General features: G+C 29.9%; 1 protein-coding gene across 2 annotated transcripts; it reads left to right on the top strand.

The window, feature by feature from the left end:
• The first annotated feature begins 16,071 nt into the window (after positions 1-16,071).
• On the top strand, positions 16,072-19,239 carry LOC147079003 (endocuticle structural glycoprotein ABD-5-like). Of its 2 annotated transcripts, XM_085948675.1 has the most exons (3): positions 16,072-16,173; positions 17,477-17,595; positions 19,012-19,239. In XM_085948675.1, exons 1-3 carry the CDS (start codon positions 16,165-16,167, stop codon positions 19,196-19,198), a joined length of 315 nt encoding a protein of 104 aa, XP_085804801.1. In that variant the 5' UTR covers positions 16,072-16,164; the 3' UTR covers positions 19,199-19,239. The 2 variants fall into 2 exon arrangements, with proteins under 2 accessions (XP_085804801.1, XP_085804794.1); XM_085948668.1 differs by lacking the exon at positions 16,072-16,173 and having other exon boundaries at positions 17,465-17,595.
• The last annotated feature ends 7,023 nt before the right edge of the window (positions 19,240-26,262 follow it).

Below are 26,262 nucleotides of genomic sequence, written 5' to 3' on the forward strand. Positions count from 1 at the left end.
CAATTCAGATGATTAAAATATCTAACTCATGATATTACCTAATTCAATGTTGTCATCTGTCAACTCTTGATAACTATGAAATTACGATAAAACCGTACTAATTCGGTTAAAAATATCCGACTAGTCTTGGCTAAAGAGATCCCGACTTTTATTTAAGTATTTTTAAACGTTACCTACACTATTTCACATTTATTATTATGTATGTATATTATATCATGGTCTTACTTTGAACAACCGTTAGTGCTATATTTATTATACTTATAATAAGTTGTTTAAGTACCATATAAGCTGTTTATTTGCTTCCATTAAAATAGATTTCATCTATGTAAATGATATTTTAAAGTCAATAAAACAACTGTCTTACAAAAGAGAACACACAGTTATTGTGCAGACATAACGCACCCCCAGTAAAATACTGTAGTAATCCAAAAATTGGCATTTTGCAGGAGAGCCATTTGAAGTTTCAAATATTCTTTGTAAATACAGGAAAAGTCTGAACGTAAAAATTATTACTCATTTTTATGGAAAAACATGATCTATTTTCAACTGTATACACCATTTTTCTCTAAAACATATACAAATGGAGATAATTGAATATTTTTGAGTTACGACAGGATTTTATTAGGATATTTGAAAATTTCATGGTAAAATTTGAATCAACTCAATACTTTCTATGTAAATTTCCCTACCATCACTCTAATAATTTCGACTAATTTGTTGGGCACTGTAAAGGAACGTTTTCAAAATATTAAGTTATGGTATAATCTTTAAAGATATAATGACAAAAACAAGAAAAATACAATTATTAGTTCAAAACAATAAAAAAATACTTAATTATTTTATTTAATAAGTAAATAAAAATTTTAGGTACGATTTTTAATTTTTAAACATCACTTGGAAAAGAAGCAAAAAAATCATAATAAAATTCACGATGTAGCAGTGCAGAGAGAAAGCAAATCCTTCTTTTTAATTGTCGTTATTTTTGGCCGCTCTTGATATGCTTTGGATAAATTGAGACCATCCATTGGTAACGGTTTACCTATTTGCCGTTGACGAACATTCAATTTTCTACTTCTTCATGATAACTGGTTTTAAAAAATATAATGTATGGCTAGTCTCTGTCTACTTTTATAACTTTGATCTTCTGCCACAAAACTTTTTCTCCATTTTCATCTGTGTTGTAATTTTTACCGATTTCATCTGCTAGTTTTTTCATGCTGTGAAAATTATTTGTCGCCATGGGTTTAACTTTATGGTTGTCCTGTTTTCTTACTTGTTTGTACAATGGTAATCATTTGGCTGGGCACAAATATTGGTCCACTTGTTAGAGCCCTAGTCTTCTGCTGCTCAATTGTAGAATGGACAATATCGCCTTCATTTAGGGTATGCCCGGTGACCAAAAACTTATGATAGATCGTTTTATTTTTTTGTGAATTCCCGATAGCATAATATAAATACATTGCAGCAATGTATTTATTTTTATTCTGCCCGGCACAATTGTCTCTGTAAAAAAAAATGCTCAATGTGGTGATATTTTTCACGTAATCGAGTACACAGCTACCAATTTCATTGGACCCTCATGCAGCTTGACTCTCGTCCCACATGTATCAGTTTGCAATATTTTCAGTGATATTATAGACTGTAAGATTGTACATGGCCAACTTTCGTTTATAATAGAAAGTTGACACATTTCCGCAAGGAAGCGGTAAAACAGCCTGCAAATCATATACAGCTACATTAATGACGCTATTTTGGCCATTAGTTCGGGATTCTGCTACGTCTTTGGTCTTTGCATCCTTTGCCTCTTTTTTTCCAGGTTGATGTGTCTCATACTTTTCTTGAAGTTGTTCTTTTTCTTCTGGTGAAGAATTATTGTATAGGTCGCATTCAATGCACAAATATTTTTTAGGCTTAAGGAAGCCAATATTAAATTCGTCATTAAATATGGATGCGTATAATATTGTTCTTTTCCAAATGGCATTATCAGCATTTGTTAATTTACCATCTAAATACAATCTAGACGTCTGTGCACGCGAATAATGTTACTCGATCACTGGGAAAGATTTAATGTGAGCTCTTATATCATTTTTTAAATCATCATCAATTTTTTTGTGATTGCCATGGTGACCTCTTTGTTCTGGAATTGGCGTTCCGGAAAGGAGATCTCTTGTTTTCCATGCAGTGGAGCAGTACCTTTCACTCACCCCAAATATGTTGATAAAGTATTTTTTGCATACTTCTTCTATTTTACTTCCATTTAATTGAAGTTGATAACAAAAATTGTTGCCTCTGCTGCTTCCAGTTTTTTTGTTTGAATACTACAATACTACTGTAACAATAATATCCATGCAACTAGTGAGAAAATTACGCTGTATCTCAAGATCTTCGTGTAGTAACAGAGTTACAACAGTATTTTTTTGAAAAGTATTGTTTTAGTTTTTTAGAAAGCTTCTTGTAAAATACTGTCGTAACTTAGTTACAACACTATTTTATTATCGATTTAACAGTTTTCGGAAAGTATTGTACTGTATTAAGTGCTTTCTCTCTGACACTATTTGAGTTTGAGATATGACAGTATTTTATTAAAATAGCAAAAAAAATACGAATCCAAACACATCCATAACTCGAAAACGCCCATTTCAGACTTACGACAGTATCTTACTGGGGGTGCGAAAGTATTACATACATTCAGGTATTTCATCGAACTTATTAGGATGCAGGCAAATAAATGAATAGATTTCTTTAAGCAATTATTTTGTGGTTTCATATTATTATCGTAAACAGTTGATTTATTATACCCATATGATTATGAAAGCATTTCATAAAGCCTCGTCTGATTGACATTAAATAGTGTTGTATTATTGTAATCGAACCAAATATGGAAAGTCGTTGGTCATTTTATAATTTATATAAATAGTCTGACATTATACCGTTTTTGTTAAATATTAAACGTCAGTTATTAATTATATCAAAAAGATTTATGGCGAAAAAAATAAATAAATGTCAATATTAATAACAGAAGTTATGACGAAAAACTATCAACAATAGGTACATTGATTTATTCAGAGTTCTTGTAGTAATTATTAAATTTCATAATTTTTCTCAATCTGTCAACACTAATAGTTATATTTCAAAACATAGTTTAATAATATGATACATAAAAAAGAGAGAACGCTGTTTAATATAAATAAAATAAAAATATCAGAATACCTTAGATAATAATAATAATTTTATTAAACGATAATACTATAGTCAGAAAATTATTGGAATTTCTCCGCGGAAACTAAATTGACTGGCGTCAAATGCACGATATAATATTATTTTAACCCTAATCCTAATTTACTACATAGATTTAAAGTGAGAGAAAGTTAGAGATTTAAACTGCACTGAAAACCGGAAAAACCGTTATTTTTATCGGAACGGTTTCGGTTCAGTACATGTTCAAACACGCGCGTTAACATGATCTTAGTAGTCATTGGCGCAACACATATTACGTCTTGAGTCTTGGCCCTTGGACTCTTAGGCATAAAGCCCATTGACGCAGCGAGTGCGGCGCTCGCGCAAAATTTCTACAAGTGGCGCGTAAATCAACTAAAATACAACGTAATCAAATACGCCAGCGCCCTTCACGCCCAGCGGATTTCACGACGCATTATACGCGCACGCCGCATGAATCATCGTTTTTTCGCGAATCACTGCTTCTCGGCGATACGAATGAAAGAAAATACAATGGAGTCCATTCATTGAACACGGCTACCAAAATTACGCTGCTCGAGGCGTTGTCGATGGACGGGCGAAAAGCAATTATTTAATAACAGAGAATCATTGTTTAATTTTATTGCGTGTTCAGTTTATCGCTGGTTGAATAATGTCGTCGTAAATTTTAATTACAAGCCCCGAAATAATATAATATTTTTATTGCTTTGTTATGAGAGGCGCTGTAATAATATTTATTTTGTGCTGCTTGGGCCGCATATTACATAGGTGAAGGGTAATGCGCGGGAAGAGACGTGTGATTATGGTTATGAATAAACACTGCATTCGCCGACTTCGCCCGCTCGACGTGTTCTGTGAGCGCTATCGCTTAGGCATAAAGCCCATTGACGCAGCGAGTGCGGCGCTCGCGCAAAATTTCTACAAGTGGCGCGTAAATCATCAAAAATACAACGTAATCAAATACGCCAGCGCCCACTAGACTTAACGATGCCTTGCGCGCCGCCTGCCGCATGAGTCACCGTTTTTCGCTTCTCGGCGATACGATTTAATGAAAATACAAAGAAGTCCATTCATTGAACACGGCTACCAAAATTACGCTGCTTGAGGCGTCATCGATCGACGGGCCAAAAGCAATTATTTAATAACAGAGAACCCATTGTTTTATTTTATTCCGTGTCATTATATTTCGCTGGTTGAATAATGTCGTCGTAAATATTTATTACAAGCCCCGAAATAATATAATATTTTTATTGCTTTGTTATGAGAGACGCTGTAAAAATAATTGTTTTGTGCTGCTTGGGCCGCTTATTACATAGGTGAAGGGTAATGCGCGGCGAGAGACGTGTGATTATGGTTATGAATACGCCGACTTCGCCCGCTCGACGCGTTCTGTGGGCACCATCGCTTAGACTCTTGGGTTACTCTAAATTATGGTAGAAAATAAAATATTAATACAAATAAAAACATTTAAAAATTAATCAGTCAGAGCTTAACACAAACCCGGAAAAACCGTTATTTTTTCGGTACGAAAACCGAAACCCAGCCGATATTATATTTTTTTTACTTGAACCGGAATGAAGACCGAAACGAAATAAATAACGTTTCGAAGTGGTGGGATAAATAATATTTTTTAAAAAAGTATTTATTTCGAATGTCAGCATTTATACTGTTTGAGTTATGTTTGTGAAATTACCTATATTATTAAAGTAAAATTGCAATTAAACGGGTGAAATGATTTGCTGCAGATCCACGCTGACGCGTATTCTTTGTTGAGCATCATAACCAGAAAGGATGAAAATGAGAGGGGCTTGCCCGATTCTATACCCGATTTAAAATACTCCCAAAAAATGCAATAACTAATATAATTTCAAAGTGAATAAAATAATAGCAATATGAATAATTTATTAAATATTATTAGGTACAAAAACAAATATAATATACATATTAAGTATTAAGTTAATTTGATATAATAAGAGAATATAATGTAACGAAGTATTTCGTAAAACATATACTGATGTATGGCCTAAGTATCACAGATCATAGCATTTAAGCATGCTATTAGGACACCATTTAACATAAACGGTTCAAATGTCGAAGGTAAACATTACGTAGTTCACGAGAACATCGAATGACCATTGCAAATATTCATAAGGTAATGATAATATTTGTATTATGCCTACTAAAAATAATCGTAGACAAACTTAAGTAATTGATTCATAAATCTATTCCAAGATTTTTCACGTGTGCTTTAAGTTTATACTATGTGAAATAAAATTATTATTTACATACTTATATGTGCTTAAATTCGTAACATCAGTATGAATAAGAATATTTTATGACATATTATTAAAAATGCAACTTACGACTATAATACAATCATGTTTCACTGAAGAGCATAATATACAAAGGCCTTACAATATTGAGCATACAATACGTAATAAATACACCCACAAAATTGCAAAAAAAAATAATAATCAAAAACACAAAAGTGAAACGTTTTTTTTGTTGAAAATATTGACCGGCCATTATGGCAAATATTTGAATTAAATATCAATCACATGACTTCATTTTATTTGACATACACGCTGAAATAAAACTTCTTAAGTTTATGAAATTCTCTTTTTAAAAAATGTCATTTTCCCGTAATAAGAATGATTAAATCGGTTGGGTCGATATTAAAATCTCGTTTTGCTCTAACTGTTTCGTCGGGCCGAGATTATAAGATCTCAGTTAGAGAGGTGTTTTTAACCATATTTTCTCTTAAGTGGAACATAGTATGGTTAGGTATATAACAAACTTTGAGATACATCCAAGTATATTATGTTAGTGTTAAAATATTTTTCGGTCCTTCAATATAAAAAAATATGAAGTTTCCTACACTCTTGTATGTAAATTTATTATATAAATTGTAAATATGATTTTAATTATATTTTATATCATAATATATTCCATACGGTGTATACTGAAACTATATTTTAAAATTTTATGAGTTCTTTAATACCTAGTTTTAAAATTGTTTTTACTCTTATATGTAAGTATAAAAAAATGAGACTTTGAAAATAAATTCATAAATTGGATAGTATAATTATGAATTACATATTTTTTATTCTATTTGGAGACTATGATCTTTGTCGTCGGGACCGTAATGACCACATGAAGATCATGTCCTGCATGATTTGGCCGTCTGATATCCTTTTCCACGGCTTGGCCCTATTCTATCGGTATTAAGAGACACGCAGGACTTGTGTATCTGGAATACTCGTGGCATTCACGATTTGGTCCATGCATGTGAAAGAAGCTCTTCCTCGACTTCTCCAACCTTCGATCTGACCAAATACTATAATTTTTTGCATGTAGTTATCCTACCTGCTGGCTATAATAATGACCAAACCATTGTAGAGTCAGACAAAGGCAACCCGAAGATATAAATCGGTCTTAAATCTGGATTCTGGTTATGGAATCATTACATTTGTACATTTTTCCATCCACGACACTCTTATAATCCAGTACCATATTTCAAATGCTTATGTTAAAATTATACTTAAGTATAATTTAATATTCAAATAAAATAAATATACAATATTTCATACAAGATATTCGTGTTTTTAATTACAACTCGATGAAATTATGGACAAACAATGTTTCATCTGGTGTCAATGCTCTTCTGTCATAATATGTTATTTGTATAAATATACACAGTCATGATGTATACTTACAACTGTTGAAATACAATTAATTACTTACCGTACAAGATTACAAATCGGATTAGATTCTGTCTTTTTCTTTCAAAAACCATCCAACTGTCTTAAATGTCTTATATATAGATACCTTAAGTGGACGTAATGTTATATTATACATTATTGTTTTAACCGTTTTCAATTAATAAATAAATGGCCAGAAAATGTTGTCCGACCTTGTTGAACATAATATCGACTTGCAAGTGTGAGAAAACATCTTGTTAATTTGGCAATAAATTGGAAACACGATTGTGTGCGTCCAAAGATGAGAGCACGAGATTAAAATATCAAGGACTGTTTCATAAGAGTCCACTGGTCAGGTCAAAAAGGTGAGGCATGCCTCATTTTGCGAATCGAGTGCATATGGAATATAAAAGGTGGCAATAACTGTTATTATTGTCTCAATGCAATATATTGCATACAATCTATATATTGCAATTTTGCAAACTGATTACGTACAGTAGAGAAAATGAAGAAATATAACTAATTGGAAAAGTAGACGTGTCGAACGATATTTTTTAAATGTTTACTTTGATACTTTGGTAGTGGTATTTCTCTTTGGTCCAATACCAGTAATACATACATTACTTTGATACAATACTATTACTACGTTTTGATTTCTAAATTCTATAAAAAATCTCAATTTGGATTTTAAAGGCATTTTTTTTTTTTGAGAATTGGAAAAATTATCCCGGTGACTTAATATAATACGTTCAATAATCAATGCCTTGTATTTAGTTGACAAAATAGCCGAAAATATATTATTATCTTGCAGTTAATTGCGACGGCTAATATTTTGTAGAATTCTATGTAAAAACGACTTGGGGAATATTTTGGTGAAAGTCAATATATTTATCATGTTGGATTGTTTATAACATCATCTTTGTCGTTCCAAAAATCCGTCAGCAATAAAATAATTAAGGCTATATTTACTTCAGTTGAGGCATGGTCTAAAAAGATCGTGACTATGCGATGCGCGAGATTGTGCAAATGACGCGAGCCGAACGAAATATAATTTATCATAAAAATTCAACACGCGTCCATGTAATGTTATGTTATTGTTATATTAGTAATAATAATAGTATATTAATTGACATGTTTTCTTTTTCAAGTAAATGGGTAACGTTTTTTAGACATCTTTACACGATTTAAGAATATATTCCTCCGACGCCATCACAAAACAAATTGACGAGAGTACACCTTGACTGTCGGTCTCCGATTGGCGACGAGTGAAAAATTTCGTCCCACCTACTGTTGAAAATTATTTGCCCTTTCACTTATGTATGCTCTTAAGCTTATTCCATGACGAATTAATAATTAATTTGTGGTAGAGTAATTACTAGAAAATATATGAAGAAACTAATACAATTCTTATTAAATAGATCACTCCTTTTATTCAACGCATAATTGACAAGATTTGAGAATGTAACATTATATATATTGAACATACATAACTTCACCACCTCAGGTACCTATACATCTTTAGTGTTTTCAAGTTATGTATGTTCAATATATAAAATGTTACATTCACAAATCTTGTGAATTATTTGTTGAATAAAATAAGTGGTTTATTGAAATTATTAGCAAGTTCAAGTAGACGTTATAACTTAACATTTGGCGAGAGCCGGGCGTCGGTTAGTAATTAAGGCAACCAATGATTCCTTAATTTAAACACAAAAACCGAAAGTCAAAAATAACGCAATTGGTTAGCATTGCATGTAGGACTTACTAGTTAAAACTATATTAGTAGTCCCGTAGCTTAATTGGTTAAAGCATAACGGCGCGATACCAGTGGATATTTGAGTTCAAATTCCGTCGGACGTCGTATTTTTTTCAAATGTAATTTTTTCTAGTATGTTTATCTGAGATGTTTTTAAGTTATATATTATTTTCTAATTAAAACAAATAATAGCTCTCAAAATTATAAATTGTAATTTTAGCTTAAAAATACGTCTTAATAAAACCTTGTTGAATAACTTTTAATTCAATTTTAGAACCAATCTTTGATATTATATTTTTATGAATTTTATTTTTCTTATTATATTTTGGAGATTCATATAATATGATACAATATGAATTCGTATACTTATATGTATTTGTATTTGTACGTACCAATAAATTTATGTAAAATAAGAAATTCAACGTCTCGAAATGAATTATTATTGAATAATAAATTTTATTCTTATCCTTGCTTATGTATATTAATATACTATTCCCATGTCAAGGAAACAATCAATACTATTGGTATAAAATAAAATAATATTATTATCTATTTTTATGGCCACTTTATAAATGATATAGTTCTTCCTCCTCAATTTATTCACGATAAAATAAAATAGTATAAGTAATAAATAAATCAAACGCCATGATGATGATGCTACAGAAAAAACTACTACATAAAAAATAATAAATTATGACGATTGGTTATCAATGCCAAAGTTTATATTCTTCGTAACATCGCACCTTCTGTGAAAAGGAAAGTGAATTTTTAAATTGTTGAACTTCAATGGAAGCTGAGCGCTGTTACAATTAAAATAATAAAAACTATGGTTAAAAGAGATTGTAATGCTACTAGGAGGTTCTAGCGAAAAAAATACGATGATTGCAATTGTATACATTGTTTTGATAATTTAAACATTAAAATGTTTTAAATAATCAATACGTCAAACATTACAAATGGATATTTTTTTAATTTAATGATAAACTAATAATGAGTTCTTTCAGATCTACCGGAGAAATATTGAAATTATTTGTGGTAAAAAAACACTATCTTCTAGAAAATACATAACATGTTGCACTACATCACTATACACGTGGAGGACACCAAAGGGAAATTTATCTTTTCACACCGTTGTACTAGTTAAAGTCAATGAATTCAGGCTACGAATTGAAATTTGAACAAATGTTTATCTCACCATTAAAATTATTGAGAGGCCATTGATATGTAAACTACTTTATTGAAGAATAATTAAAAAAAAATACCTTACATACCTAAAATAATCTACGATCATAGACAACCATCTCATACGGTCTTAATCGGGTATACCTATCACGAGACGCCAATCAACTTGCGTTTGATTTTAAGTTTAAGTACTTTTAGTAAACCACAGCGGTCAAGCTAACTATGTAAAGAGAATCTCGCCATTTGACCTCACAAAACATTAAATCGTTGTATACGTACGTTCAATAGTATTTAATTATGATTTGTATTCAATGGGTAGTTTTGTCTGCAAGCTCGTCAACTTAGCTTGTCTTTTTTCATCGAGGATTGTCCGTAATAGAATCACGTACACTCTAGTACACGCCAACCAAAGTCTTAGGTGGTTGCTCCTAGGAGAGTCTCAGTACAACTTTTAAGGGCGCCTAATAGGTAGTCGTTATGGCACGTTATACGCACGTATAATGGGTATGGAGACGTTGCAGGCGGTGTTAAGAAAACAAACTACATATCTAATTTATAAACTGACTAGCAAATAATATTAATATTTTTAAATGAGAAAAATAAGCGTGATGATGGCTTCCGCATTATAGAAAAAAATACACTGTTAATTACTGTTTAATTCTGACTCCTCTCATGTGGATTCTCGCTTAGCATCATCATATTAGTACTATGATAAGTATTATGCATTATTTGACCTCAAAAGGTAAGCATCTCAATGATGGTAAATCAAATCCATTGAAACGGAATGTATTCACGGCTTCTTATTAAAGTAATAGACAGTAGGTTACATGCAATATATATATATATATATTCATAGCTTTTTAATTAATACTTCATCAATATGTTTATGTCATACTGTAAAATGATCCAGCGATAAATAGTATTTTCTAATCAATGGTACATAATATATTTATTAATAAATTCTGGATAAATATAACATTATTCTAAAAAAATTATGGGTTACAACGGAATATATCAGTGTATTCCAGACGCTGGTTAGCGGACCGGTGGCGGTCCGCAAATTGTTATTAGTATTATCACCATTTTAAAATTCCAAGCTAATCCTCATTCAAAATAAGTATTCCCATTATAGAAGACGTCAGTCGATGCCTAATAATTGATAGTCGATAATAAGGAAAACTAATCCAGTTGTCTTTTGATGCCATTTTGGTATCCAGACATAAAATACCTACAAAAATTTTTAGTTACAAAGAATTATCATCCATATTTTCAAGTAGGTATATAGTTTAAAAAAAACGAAACGATGTAACCGAGTGGATGTCAATGCAGTGTTTCATATTTTCAAAACATAGTAAAGTCATTGCTATCAACTACTCATTAAAATACAAAACTCTCTACAATACAATACAAAATTCTGTACAATAAAATACAATACTCTACTACTCTACAATACAAAATTCAGTCTGATATTTTTCACATGTTTTAAAAAACTAGCTTTCTCAGATTTACAGAAGTTTACAATTTATTTACTGATCGGTTTCTAATTCTTAGTTCTCCCAAGGTGCAGAACTAACCTGCCATTAGTGATGCCAAGTGGGAGGACAATAACCATGTTTAATGAAATCGCTTCGGATATTGATATATTCCACTTACGTGAGGGTGAATTTAGGTGGTCGTTGTTTTATAAGTTTTTAAGATAGGGTCCATCGATAGTTCACCCTGTGTACTTCCATCTACTTTTATTTTTGTTGCTTTATTTTATTTCTTGTCTTATTTTGTTTCTTATTTTATTACTTATTGTATTATTAAGTCACATCTCTCTGTATTTTTATTTAAAAAAATGTTAATACTTATTTAATGTCATGTCGTGAACGCTTTGAATTTGTAATTTGTTATGTTCATTATATGTAAAAAAAAAAAAAAAATCAATTGACAATGGGATTTTCATGTTATTTTTTGTATCCAGAATATTACTGATGAATGTTTGTTATAATATAAAATTAATAAATAAAGTACCATAATTATTGATAATATTTTTTTTTCTGCATTAACGATCCCCGAAATATTTCTCATATTTTTACCGGTCCGCAGGTATAAAAAAGTTGGGGAACAATGGTATTAATAATGAGCTAATGATTTAAGCTAATGATATTGAAAATTATATTAAATTCTACACATCGGCTTATTCTTCGACAACTATATAATTTGTCACAACATCATCAAGACTGCGTAACCTTACTACCAGTAGTTCTAGGAGTCCATTCAAGTATGTACATATTAACTCAATTATCTATTAGTTATATTAGTATGTTTGTAGGTTGAATTATTTATTTTTGGAGATGTCTACGATTACTTTTAATTTAGCGGTTTTGTCAGATTTTCGAAATTGTTTACTCATATTGAGAACGAACTATAAACTATAGAAAGGTTGTGCAACCGTTTTATTGTCTGAAACAGCCGCTGCCAATATTAACTTAGGCCGAGATGCATAGTATGTCACTAATCACTAAATACTCAACAACCGTTTTTTGGACATGCAGTGTTTAGTGTTTAATGGAAAACGAGTGTACGCACACAATTTGCATAATATAGCGGCGTGCCCACTCGAAGACTCACGAAAATAATTACAAGATTAAAAGAACTTTTTATATACTTAAAACGTTTTTAAATTTTCTGTTGAATTATTATGCTCAATATGCTCAAACTTGTACTTGATATGAAGTAAATAAAAAACAAACAAACAAACAACTACTGAAATGTCATTTTGATTTCCATAGTAACGCACGTATATATTAATAATTTAGTTGCTAGGACCACCCCCTTAGCAACCAATAATAGTCTTTTACTTTTTACGGCTTTTTCTGAAATAACTTTCCATACAAAACAGAATTAACTGAAAATGAATTCAATTCTGCTTAAAGATGACTAAAATTATTAAAAGAATGCATTGGCATCGTGTTCTGATATATTCTAAAAGTTTCAAATGTCTAGCTAGTCGGGAAGTTAGTTAAAATCGATTGCAAGATTTGTAATGGACAAACATCCACCGGACAAGCAAGAATACGAGATAATAAAAACGTTGTAATAAAAAATGAAACAAACCTGAAAGTTGTCACAACTTAACAAGACATTAAATCAATACAGTTGTAATGCCGATTATTAGGTTCCGACAACAAAAACACGAAACAATAGTATTAATATTTTAATGTCGTAAGTATTGTATTATTCAAATTCTATACATATTGTATTGACACTTGATTATATTGTATCAGTAGACACCTTCTTAATAATTATAGGAACGTCATTTCTACGTCAATAAAAATATATTGTATCCGCCATACGTCCATTTCTTCAATTAACAATTTATAAAACAACAAATAAATTATTTTACGTCTATATTATCTAACTACTAATTTATATATTATGTGAGTTTTATTTTTTGTTAATATTTTAGGAAAATTTAAACATATTTTAATATTGGGGAATCGCAATTAAAAAAAATGGCAACAATAATATTGTAAAGTTATTTTTACCACTGAAGGCAACGTTACCATGTTAATTAAAATTGTGACATCTGTTATTCCGTTTTGATGTATGCCGTTAATTTTATACATGTAGGCCGTAGTTTCATAATAAGTATAATGAAGTTACAATGATAAAATCTCAAATCAATATAAAATTGCATATTGATTAATTTCATGTAAATAATATAGATTCCTTCTCTCTAATATAGATACTAAATGTATTATGAGTCCTTTATTTATGCTGTGATTTTGCTCGGAATAATAATTTATGAATAAATTTTGACCGTATCTTTATTCATTATCTTTAAAATAAAATAAAACATTGAACCATTCACACCTAACGTAGGTAATCAATTATTGCAAAAGAGATGCAATGTACTGATAATGCATAACAATAGGCTTTGATTTGCAAATGTTTCCGGCACATGATGATCTGTCAACTTTCTTTAGCATTACTATTATATGTGTTGTATTTAAAATTCAGAGGCTTACTTACACACACAAGAAATAAATTTGTATATATATATTTTTTTAAATTATTATGTACATACTGACATATCTAATTTAAATTGTATGGTATTAGTTTTTAAAAAAATCAACCCAAATAATTTCATTAAAATTGTGATTGGGGTTTGAAGAAAGGTTTCATTGTAAAATTTTAAAAATTTCCACCCTTTCTTATATTAACTCATTTAATAATCAACATTACTACTGTTCTCACTGTCGGGCATATAATCCATTTGCATGCGCATGTAACATAACTTTTCAAAGGCACCGATCTCACGTCTTTGTTTTTCTTTTATGGTCTTAGTCTTAACACCATAAAATATTCGTGAAATGACAGGACCACAGAATTCTTACCAGACGAAGTTTGCTTAAGCTTAATATTATTTTGTTCAAATCTGTCATTGTTTCTATTGCAATTGATATTTTACTATTAATCGCCAATTCGCAACAGTCAATGAAGAATCAAGAAGAGCTAATGAATTAAAATTGAATACACCTAGTCCTAATTCTACATAATTTACTAATGAATAAACTATTTGAATGAAGTTAATATATATTATGTTTTATTTTATTTTATTTTATACCGTACCATTATTATTATTTTAAAAAAACTCTAGATTTACATACTTTTATATTTACGTAAATAGTCAAATATAATCGAAAAATAAATTAAATATGATATATTTTTAATAGATTTTACAAAAAATTGCCAACACTCGATACACATTACAACTAAATTTTCTATTTACATTTTGACTTATTATATATTCTTATAAAACTGTTTAATTATAAACAAAAAACATTTACATTAATAATTAGTAAATCAATAAGCATTTAATATAATGAATACGATGAATAAAATTCCATAGTGTACATTGCCTAAATAAATAGAGACCCCTCAATCGATTTGTTCGTTTGTCTATGCCATGCAGGTATTAGGCATAGTAAATTATTCAAACATGTTCTGTCATCACCCGTCACTAAACCTCCTACAATGATCGAGTCTCGAAGTGGACTGCGGATGAATAATTTTGTGAATCTGTGCGTTACATTAGACGAGGTATCAGTGGCTTGCTAGTATAAACTTTCGAAGTAGGCTTCAAAAAATTATAATGATGATTTTGATATTATTGATTATAAGTAAATCAGCTTATGCCCTCTTTTCAGACTACCTACTTAACTATATTTACTACGGACGATCTTCGCGTTCATAATATTTTAATTTTATATATATCAAATTTAGATTATAGGAAGACAATTAATAGGTACCTAATTCTAAAAACTCAAGGCGGCTCTCGTGGTGCTGTGCGTAAGGCGCTTGCCTTCCACCCGAGAGTTCTGGGTTCGATTCCCGGTAAGGACATAATATTTATGTGTTTTCCTTAAAGCCTGGGTTTTTGTAATTGTTCAAAATTACTAACAACCACCTTGTACGAGAAAGCAAGGACATGGTTATTAATAATTCAAAAAAAAAATCCTAAAAACTCTTTTGATAATAAAATAACAGTTATCCAACAATGTCACTCTGAGGTGGACGAAATCGGCCCAGTTATATCTAATAAATATGGAATCAATACGATAAAATTTGTCTTTTATTTAAATTTAAATTTAAATATGTAACTATTAAATTTTAAATAATAAATGAACCTATGTCTAGTCTTGTATAATATATCATTATTTTTACCAACCAACCATAGGTTGTGTTACACATTGACCTAAAGGTATGGTATATTAATTAATATGTACGTCCACGATGGCCGAACGGCTTAAGCGTCGGCGTATAATGTTGTAGGCCACATATTAGAATCATGGGCTTGGCAAATACACATTATTTTTCAATTTGTGTTTGGAGTCAGAGTATGGATCTAATAGGTTAAGCAGGTGGCTAACATCCATTTCTCATAAAAACAAAACCTACTAATAACCTCCACTCTGTGGAGACCCATCATATGATCCCTTAATGATCTATCATGGTGAAGTGATAGTAGTATTTATATAACATACATTTCATAGAGACCGATATGAATAGATATGATAAAATTGTAATTTACCTTTATATTTTATATATTGTTAGCCCCTCACTTCCCACATGCGCGCTACTGTCTACAAAATGTCAGTAAACAGTATTCTTAGGAAGATGCGCAGGTAACTGGCTCGTCGCAATTATTTTACGTGGAGGAGGAATCAAGGATATAAAAGGCTTCGTCTTCGAGACTATAAGCATCAGTAAATCTTCCTCTTTCACAGCACCAAGTGAAAAATAAACAAACTCATCAAGATGAAAGTGGTACGAACTATTTGCATAATAACAATAATATATAACTCAAACAGGCGATCATTGTTCGCCCATCGGTTAAGTGTTACAAAGTGTACTCGGTGTTATATAAGAAAACTGGTTTTGTTTGGACAACAATGTGTATTACCTAAGATATTTCTTTTTGTTTTGAATTCCTCGAATCGCAATTTGTTAGATGTGAATTTTCACTTTAATTTAATTATAGTAACTATACATAGTTCACATCATCATAAATCGCAAAAATCAATTTGTTAAATAAATTTTGTTTTACAGTAATATTTAGGTATATTTTTCATTTACTTTATAATGAGTAATAGAAGCATTTAAATTTTCAATTAAAATTGATGTTTAGGGCAGTATCTATTAAATAAAATGGTTTTTTATGAAAAATATTCTATTTTACAACATTTTCATTAGGTCGTATTCTTGTTTGTCCGGTGGTTGTTTATCCAGTAAAAATCTTGCAATTGATTTTTAACTAACTTCCCGACTAGTTAGACATTTAAAACTTTTAAAATATATCAGAACACGATGCCAATGCATTCTTTTAATACTTTTAGCCATCTTTAAGTAGAATTGAATTCATTTTCAGTTAATTCTGTTTTGTATGAAAAGTTATTTCGGAAAAAATCCGTAAAAACTAAAACACTATTATTGGTTGCTAGGGGTCTGGGGTCCTACCAACTAAATTATTAATATATACGTGCGTTACTATGGAGATCAATATGAAATGTCAAAATAACATTTCAGTATTCTATATTTATTCAGTATTTCTATCAAGTACACATTTTTTTGATCGTTTAAGCTAGTCAAGTCAAGTTTATATGATTCAACAGAAAATTTTAAAACGTTGTATATAAGAAGTTCTTTTTATCTTATAATTATTTAAACTAATCACGAAAATTTGTTTTTTATTATGTGTTCTATCTATTAGATCCATACTCTGAATCCAATTTCAACATTTTAAATGTCTTTATAATATTAACATATCTATACTAACAAACAATTGTTAACGTTCTAGTTGAGAATAAAATATATTATATACTTATATCGTATATTATAATGTATTAAAATTAATTTTCGATTACGTTCTGTCAACGCGATGCGATATTAATTGCTCAAACGCTATTCATATAAGTATAGGTAAATCATTCTTCAGTGGCACTCATGACGATTCGCAGGTGTATTGTTATTGTTTGCTGGTGATACTTAGTCAAGCCGTTTTTACCGTCTCTATGGTACCAATACTTTAGTCATGTACGATATAATGTCATTAACGGTGATGTTATTTCAGGCAATCTTCTTCTTCCTCCTCGTCGCTGCTGCCGTAGCTGCACCACAAGGCAACCCGAAGGATGTGACCATTCTCAGATACGACAATGACAACATCGGAGTTGATGGATACCGATTCGCGTAAGTACATAACACAATAGACGTATATTATCAAATTTCAATAATAAAATTTAATGTACAAAACCTGCCAACTCATCTGAAAATATGTTTACAATGTATGTCCATATTATATTTCATACAATTCTTTACAAATTGATATTATCCAATATGTTATAAGTGTTTAATATTTTATAATGACAGAAAAATACTAATCACAATCAGTTATTAAAGTCTTTAATATACAAAGATTTCAGAATAGAATATTAATTATGTTTTTTTAATGTGTAACTCGTTAAAGCCTCGGAAATATCTTTATAATTAAAGTCGTATAAAAATAGACTTATTGGGATCCGAATACACATCTATCGCATGCAAGACGAGTGCTTGAACCATTAAGCTAATAGTCAAAAGTATTTTCTAGGCATTTCTTCTGACTTTAATTAAAACCACTGATTCGGGGCAATTAAGTATTAATATATTTTCATTTTCACACGACATTATAATTTATATACTTACATAAATTTTAACGGAGGAACCGAAAATAGGTGAATGTTTAAATAATAATTATCAATATCTCACGTACACATTGTCATTGTTAGGGATGAAACACTGTTTTATTTCAATTCTAATTGAATATTTTTATTTTTCCAAATTATCTATCATGAAAACGATTCAATAATAGGTATAGACTATTTATACAGAAAGAATAAATTTGTTGAGAACATATTATTATTATACAGTATCTGCTTGCGGGATGTCACAATTCACTTGCGCGTGGATCACCTTATAGTATTGGTATTTATCGGTACTTTATATGCAGTTTCACAGTTTATTTACGAGAATTTTTGTTAACCATTAACTGTGTCTATATAATAAGGAAGGTTTATCAGGAATTGTTTTTCTAGTTGATAGAATCCAAATAAACGAAATAATTGAGATACGAATAATACATGCTATACCTACTCTGCCCTTCTAAGGAAGAAAGCAGTATCTTGCAAAATTTGTGAAATTGAGTTATGAATGCCATCCGTTAGGTAATTTTGAAAGCTTTATATTCTGTTCACTTTAAAATCAGTATTATCATTAAAATACTGTTAAAATCCTTAGTGAAAAAATTAACATCTTCTAAAATAATACATTTTTTTAGCAAAAAGGCAGTAATTGCACCTATTCATTACAGTTACTGCTTGTTTATTATTACTTTGTTTGTATTTTAACGTCCTACTAATAAAAACTACCACCGTTCTTTATTAATTCACAGTACTAAAGTTTGAGAAAAAACACATTATGTCATTTATCTCGAAAGTGTGTGAGAGTCAGTTACTGCCTTTTTCCTTAGATGGGCAGAACTGTTATTCAACGTCACTTACGGTGATTGGTATTATAATAATTGAGTAAAGTTACTGTTTTATTGATGATGGTCTTTTTGTTAACTAGTTATGAGACCAGTGACGGAACATCCCGACAGGAACAAGCCGAGTTGAAAAACGCCGGAACCGAAAACGAAGCCCTCGTCGTCCGCGGTACCGTGTCATGGATCGGCCAAGATGGAAAGCAATACTCCCTGACCTACACCGCTGACGAGAACGGTTACCACGCGGAGGGAGATCATCTGCCCAAGTAATTCTTCCACAGACTGCCGACCAACCTAATAATCTCGCGATAAACCCCTATTTATGTTATTATTTTATTTTTTCGTTGGTGGATTTAATCCACGATGACGGCCATCAATAGAATCACAATTATTTATTATTTTAATGTTGAATGATTTTTGAAGCATGTTAATGTGGATTAATCTGCCAAACGATAAGTCATTGTGTGTTTATTTTTTTTAATCAATAAAATATATTTTTTAAAAATGATGCATTTTATTTGAAACTCAAGAATTTTAACTAAATACAAAGCGTCACAATTATCTGAAACAATGAAGCAAAAATATATTTATTTAAATACATACCCTACAATCGATACAATATATTAATACCAACCATTGGACAAGTTATAACGAAAATTCAATACCTACATAAGTACATAAGTTTATACATAGAATTTAATATCTAACTTTAAATAATTTTGTTCTTCATATTGTCCAGATTAATCATCGATCAATATTTAAAAAAATCTTCATTACTACAAATGTATGACTTTCCAATGAATTATTTGGGAATTCTTTTAATTATGCATAATGTTATATTTCCGTTCCTTTAATACGTTAATTTAATAAATTATATTTTTTAATTCAACGATTAATTCACAAGATTAAAGAATGTAACGTTATTTATTGAACATATGTGCTACAGAAAGAATTGTTGAAACCACTAGTTAATTTCTTCGCAATTAGATAGAACATACATAACTTAGTGAGTATAGGATATGGGCGCGAGTTCGAACCCCGCTGGGCGTCTTTTTTTTTTCAAAAATATTTTTTCTAGTAGTTAAATATTTATCTGAAGTGTTTTCAAATTAATCATCTCAATTTAATATCTACATGGAGTAGATAGTACTAACTGAATTGTATTATTACCAAAAACAGATATAGGACATATTATATAGCTTGAAGATGGTGAAATACGAAACTTGGGTCGCCAAAAATTATTCCTATATTATGTAATGCCCTATTTTTTTTTACTGTATTGCTTATTCAGAACATAATATATTTAGTTTTCATTTATTAGAAATAGAAAATTTATAATAAATATTAAGTGAATATGATTGCCACATGAAGTAAATCGCTAAATCGTGAAAAATATTATATTATTACATTTATATTGAAAAATATAAGAATGAAATAATTCCTCTAAATTCTTAAATAACAATACAAGCAAAATAGTCAATACACATAACGAATAGAATTCAATCTTCATTCCTGAAGATGTAGGTATAGATATAAGAAACTGAAGAAAGTTCACCTTTGGCCTGCAAATTGTATTGGCATTGGAGAGCCCGGGGCAGTCCAACTTACCTCTACACCTAACAACACCTAGATCAAAGTTAATCAAAGAGGGCAGCCACAAAGGACCAAAAGAATGGAGCCGAACACGTGATTTTACAGTACACGGATAGACAGAAAGAGAATCAACGTAATTTTTTTATAAGTTTCTTAAATAATATATTCGTTTTTGTACTTGGCTCTTTTGCGAGGGTCATTAAACGTTTTCGAGGTGGGTATCATTTTACTTTGGGTTTTTTTAAAAAATGGAACTAGACAAGTTTATTTTCATCAATAATACTTTATATTATAAACAGTTGGTTTTTAGTAAACTTCTAAATGGTTGATATATATAAAAAAAACATATCTCACAAAATGATAGCGACTTCACATAATTACTATAAGAGATACTTTTACATAACTGTTCGTAACATATGAGAAAAACCGACTGGAACTTTAACCTACAATCATTAGATGCTGTGCATTAAGCTAACGATACACTCACTAATCACGTCTTAATTTAAAAACCTTTATGCAACCGATGTTATTCACTTGGCGAACATATTTTGCAATTTTACAATTTTACAAGACATTAAAAATTATTGACTGAGCTTGATTTTTAGATGGTGTCGTGATCTTTCAAGATTTTAATTTTTAGGGTTACGTACTAATATTTTGAATTTAATCTTTTAGCAACTATGATGTTTTTAGAATTCCCAGTGAGACATGCTACCATTTATATTTATTGTTGATCAAAAATTATTTATAATCAGTAATCACTCTACCTTTTTATTAATTATTAGACGTCAAAATACACGTTGCATTCGAAAGACTAATAACATTATTACCTAACCCAAAATTAAAATAATTAACTTTATAATCACTTGATGAAAGATTTATACTTACAACAAAATGGGCAAGTTTTACAATAGCATTTTTAATATTTGAATATTGCTTCAAAATCCAATTAGAACTTGAGCTACTATTATATTGAATATAGGGTAGCCTAATTGCCTGAAATCTTATTAATTAAAGATAGATACATCTACAAAAATGCTGTTTTTTTATAATGTGTCATATACTTACGCATTTTTTCTTTGCTCGAATTCGAATCATTATACTGGTTTTGTCAACGGAACAAAATAAAGTTGAAAATAAATACTCCTGTGTATAATTCCAATAGTTCTATTGATTAATTATCTAATTTTCGATGCCTTAAGGGGGGGGGGACATACTCGTCGAAGGTCAAAATTGAGTTTTTATTGTATTTTCAAACCATGATCCTGGACACTCCTTAAACGTTGTAGATAATCTATTTATATTAATTTGAAGCCTTATTATCCTTTATAGTTATTTTAAACATTTGATGACTGCATAAAGTATTTTTGTTACATAAAATAGTATTCTTTTAAACCTCTTGCTCTAATGTTTTAGAATATAGTCATATTTCGGTACATAACTGTGCAGTGGTGTTAAGATTTTTTACGTTTATTAATTTTTAAACGCATTTATGAAACCATTAGTATAATTTATTACGAGATAATTTTTGTAAAATATTCACGATAAAAAATTATATTGATAATCTCTGTGATCCCAAATTTTACAAGAATTAGGCATTTTATTATTCAAAAAATCGGCAAGATTAACACATTTGAAGATGATTCTAAAGAAACTTATTATAAGCTATGTTTTTGACCATTCAAATGTGATAAACATCTTATGAATAATGATTGCTTTATAATAATTATTGACCTAAGAATAAGGTAGTGTTTTTTTGAAATACGCCATTTCTTTTGTCATTCCCCAGTGGTTAAGCTACAACATAGGGCCGTAGCCATAAATTGACAAACTATAATTAAAGTAAGGAGTAAAATTATGTTAACGCGCGTGTTTGAACATGTACCTAACCGAATTTTTTTTTATTTTTTTTTAAACGGTACATGTTCAAACACGCGCGTTAATATCATTTTACTCCCTACTTCAATTATAGTTTGTCAATTTATGGCTACGGCCGTATGTTGTAGCTTAACCACTGGGGAATGACAAAAGAAATGGCGTATTTCAAAAAAACACTGCCTTATTCTTAGGTCAATAATTATTATAAAGCAATCATTATTCATAAGATGTTTATCACACTTGAATGGTCAAAGACATAGCTTATAATAAGTATCTTTAGAATCATCTTCAAATGTGTTAATCTTGCCGATTTTTTGAATAATAAAATGCCTAATTCTTGTCAAATTTGGGATCACAGAGATTATCAATATAATTTTTTATCGTGAATATTTTACAAAAATTATCTCGTAATAAATTATACTAATGGTTTCATAAATGCGTTTAAAAATTAATAAACGTAAAAAATCTTAACACCACTGCACAGTTATGTACCGAAATATGACTATATTCTAAAACATTAGAGCAAGAGGTTTAAAAGAATACTATTTTATGTAACAAAAATACTTTATGCAGTCATCAAATGTTTAAAATAACTATAAAGGATAATAAGGCTTCAAATTAATATAAATAGATTATCTACAACGTTTAAGGAGTGTCCAGGATCATGGTTTGAAAATACAATAAAAACTCAATTTTGACCTACGACGAGCACGTGGGCCGTATAATTTTCAACAAATAAATCAGCTTATCTCCAAAAGAAATTTAAAAATGTAATTAAATGTGGAAAATCAACAAATTGAAAACCGATTTGAGAATGGCTCAGGAGAAAGTTTGCAAAATAATTTACAATTTTAAACAATATGACATCAAACAACGATCTTTATTAGAATTTCTGGTTGTTATTATGAACAACGGATAAAACGTTGTTTAGCATTCAAATTTTAATCAAAAATAATAGAAGATTTTATGCTCGAAATATGATAGTTGCATATGAAAGAAATATGTATATTCAATATATAATTATACATTCTTATATTGTGTACAATATTTACATAAATAAAAAAATATGTATATAACATTTCAACATATATTTAGATACATATCGTTCCAGTTACAATGATTTCATAAAAAATGATTTTTTTATGTAAATAAAACTTATTTTTTAAACGTATGTGTCTATATCTAACCATTACAATTTGTTAGTGCACTATAAAATCAAAACAACAGAGTGCACTTTCTGATTGGGTGTAGCAATCTCTAATGCACCTTGTATATAAAGAAACGCCGCGACAAGTATGAGAACGTATGCGAGGAGTCGATGCTATCACACAGAAGTAAAAAAAGTACAAAGGTTCCTTTGGCGCACGTAAGACTTGAAAGGTGTTAATGTATTACCGACGGTGCGGTGGTACCCAACTATCACCATTAAGAAAAGACCGCGCGGGACACAAAGGTAATGTGGAAATGTGGGAGTTATCTAAGGCATTCGACCCACCGGCTTTTCCAAGCTTTTTCGAGCTTTGTGGAGGTCTATTCCGCGAGATCTATAAACACACAGAGCTTGTCCTGATTTTATCACTTGTTGGATAACAATATAGCTATAAAAGGATGTTAGTAAACTAATTATCTAATTATTACTGTTTTAGACTACACATAAACATTATTGATATTACGTTAATTGAAATATTAAAAAAAAAAAACAACAAAAAAAAAATACTCGTTCTACATAATTGATACTTACGTAAAATAAATATCATACATTGTATTTAATTTTATGAATACAATTATCTTTCATCAAAAACTGATATTTTTATTGTGACATCCCTTAACGGGGGTCAGTTACCATCGAGAGCATCTTTGTTTAATCATCTGCTAGTCGGAATATTTTGGTGAAACTACACTCGTACTAATCACGCAAGCTGGGGAATGCTGTACCTTTGTCATCTACTCATAGTATGACGTTTATGAGGTATGTAGTTTTGTGGTTTTGATAGAACGCAGAACTTCTCGATACTTTACCATCCGATAGAGAACATCAATATTTGTCACACGGTGAATCCAAGGAATTTTGAGAATGCGTCTATACAGCTATATATTGAAAGCATCAACTCTCCGTTGATAATAATAATTATTAGAAATACCGTTAAAGTGTTTGATATTATGTAATATATGAAAAAGTTAAAACAGTCAACAAAACGCACGGGCATCCAGATTAGTTTTCTTAAGGGGGGACATGCTCGTCGAAGGTCAAAATTGAGTTTTTATTGTATATTCAAACCATGATCCTGGACACTCCTTAAACGTTGTAGATGATCTATTTATATACTTTTGAAGCCTTATTATCCTTTATAGTTATTTTAAACATTTGATGACTGCATGAAGTATTTTTGTTACATAAAATAGTATTCTTTTAAACCTCTCGCTCTAATGTTTTAGAATATAGTCATATTTCGGTACATAACTGTGCAGTGGTGTTAAGATTTTTTACATTTATTAATTTTTAAACGCATTTATAAAACCATTAGCATAATTTATTACGAGATAATTTTTGTAAAATATTCACGATAAAAAATTATATTGATAATCTCTGTGATCCCAAATTTGACAAGAATTAGGCATTTTATTATTCAAAAAATCGGCAAGATTAACACATTTCAAGATGATTCTAAAGATATTTATTATAAGCTATGTCTTTGACCATTCAAGTGTGATAAACATCTTATGAATAATGATTGCTTTATAATAATTATTGACCTAAGAATAAGGTAGTGTTTTTTTGAAATACGCCATTTCTTTTGTCATTCCCCAGTAGTTAAGCTACAACATACGGCCGTAGCCATAAATTGACAAACTATAATTGAAGTAAAGAGTAAAATGATATTAACGCGCGTGTTTGAACATGTACCGTTTAAAAAAAAATAAAAAAAAATTCGGTTAGGTACATGTTCAAACACGCGCGTTAACATAATTTTACTCCCTACTTTAATTATAGTTTGTCAATTTATGGCTACGGCCGTATGTTGTAGCTTAACCACTAGGGAATGACAAAAGAAATGGCGTATTTCAAAAAAACACTACCTTATTCTTAGGTCAATAATTATTATAAAGCAATTATTATTCATAAGATTTTTATCACACTTGAATGGTCAAAGACATAGCTTATAATAAATATCTTTAGAATCATCTTCAAATGTGTTAATCTTGCCGATTTTTTGAATAATAAAATGCCTAATTCTTGTCAAATTTGGGATCACAGAGATTATCAAAATAATTTTTTATCGTGAATATTTTACAAAAATTATCTCGTAATAAATTATACTAATGGTTTTATAAATGCGTTTAAAAATTAATAAATGTAAAAAATCTTAACACCACTGCACAGTTCTGTACCGAAATATGACTATATTCTAAAACATTAGAGCGAGAGGTTTAAAAGAATACTATTTTATGTAACAAAAATACTTCATGCAGTCATCAAATGTTTAAAATAACTATAAAGGATAATAAGGCTTCAAAATTATATAAATAGATTATCTACAACGTTTAAGGAGTGTCCAGGATCATGGTTTGAAAATACAATAAAAACTCAATTTTGACCTTCGACGAGCATGTCCCCCCTTAATAGGATGTTTTACTAAGAATGGTCGATAATCATTCGCTCAACGTATTTGGTTGTCATTCTATTTTAAAAACTTGTTGAAAAAACAATTTGTCAATTTTCCGAATGCGGGATTCGAACTCGTAACCCAAGGTTTTAGAGACATTAATTACACCTTATTAACACTAAAATACTGATAAAATTAAAATAAATTTAACAAGTCGCATTATATTACATAAAAAAATATGCAATTAAAGGCTAGTAA

This window comes from Rhyacophila brunnea, unplaced genomic scaffold, assembly GCF_057557595.1.
Source record: "Rhyacophila brunnea isolate RB1 unplaced genomic scaffold, BYU_Rbru_1.0 scaffold_10, whole genome shotgun sequence".
Lineage (NCBI taxonomy): Eukaryota > Metazoa > Arthropoda > Insecta > Trichoptera > Rhyacophilidae > Rhyacophila > Rhyacophila brunnea.

What these genes read in the sequence shown, in the direction of transcription:
- LOC147079003 (XM_085948668.1), top strand. Translation starts at nt 17,465, where the DNA reads ATGTTATTTCAGGCAATCTTCTTCTTCCTCCTCGTCGCTGCTGCCGTA. An exon ending in GTTGATGGATACCGATTCGC is followed by an intron (nt 17,596 to 19,011) that starts GTAAGTACATAA and finishes TTTGTTAACTAG; the next exon opens with TTATGAGACCAGTGACGGAA.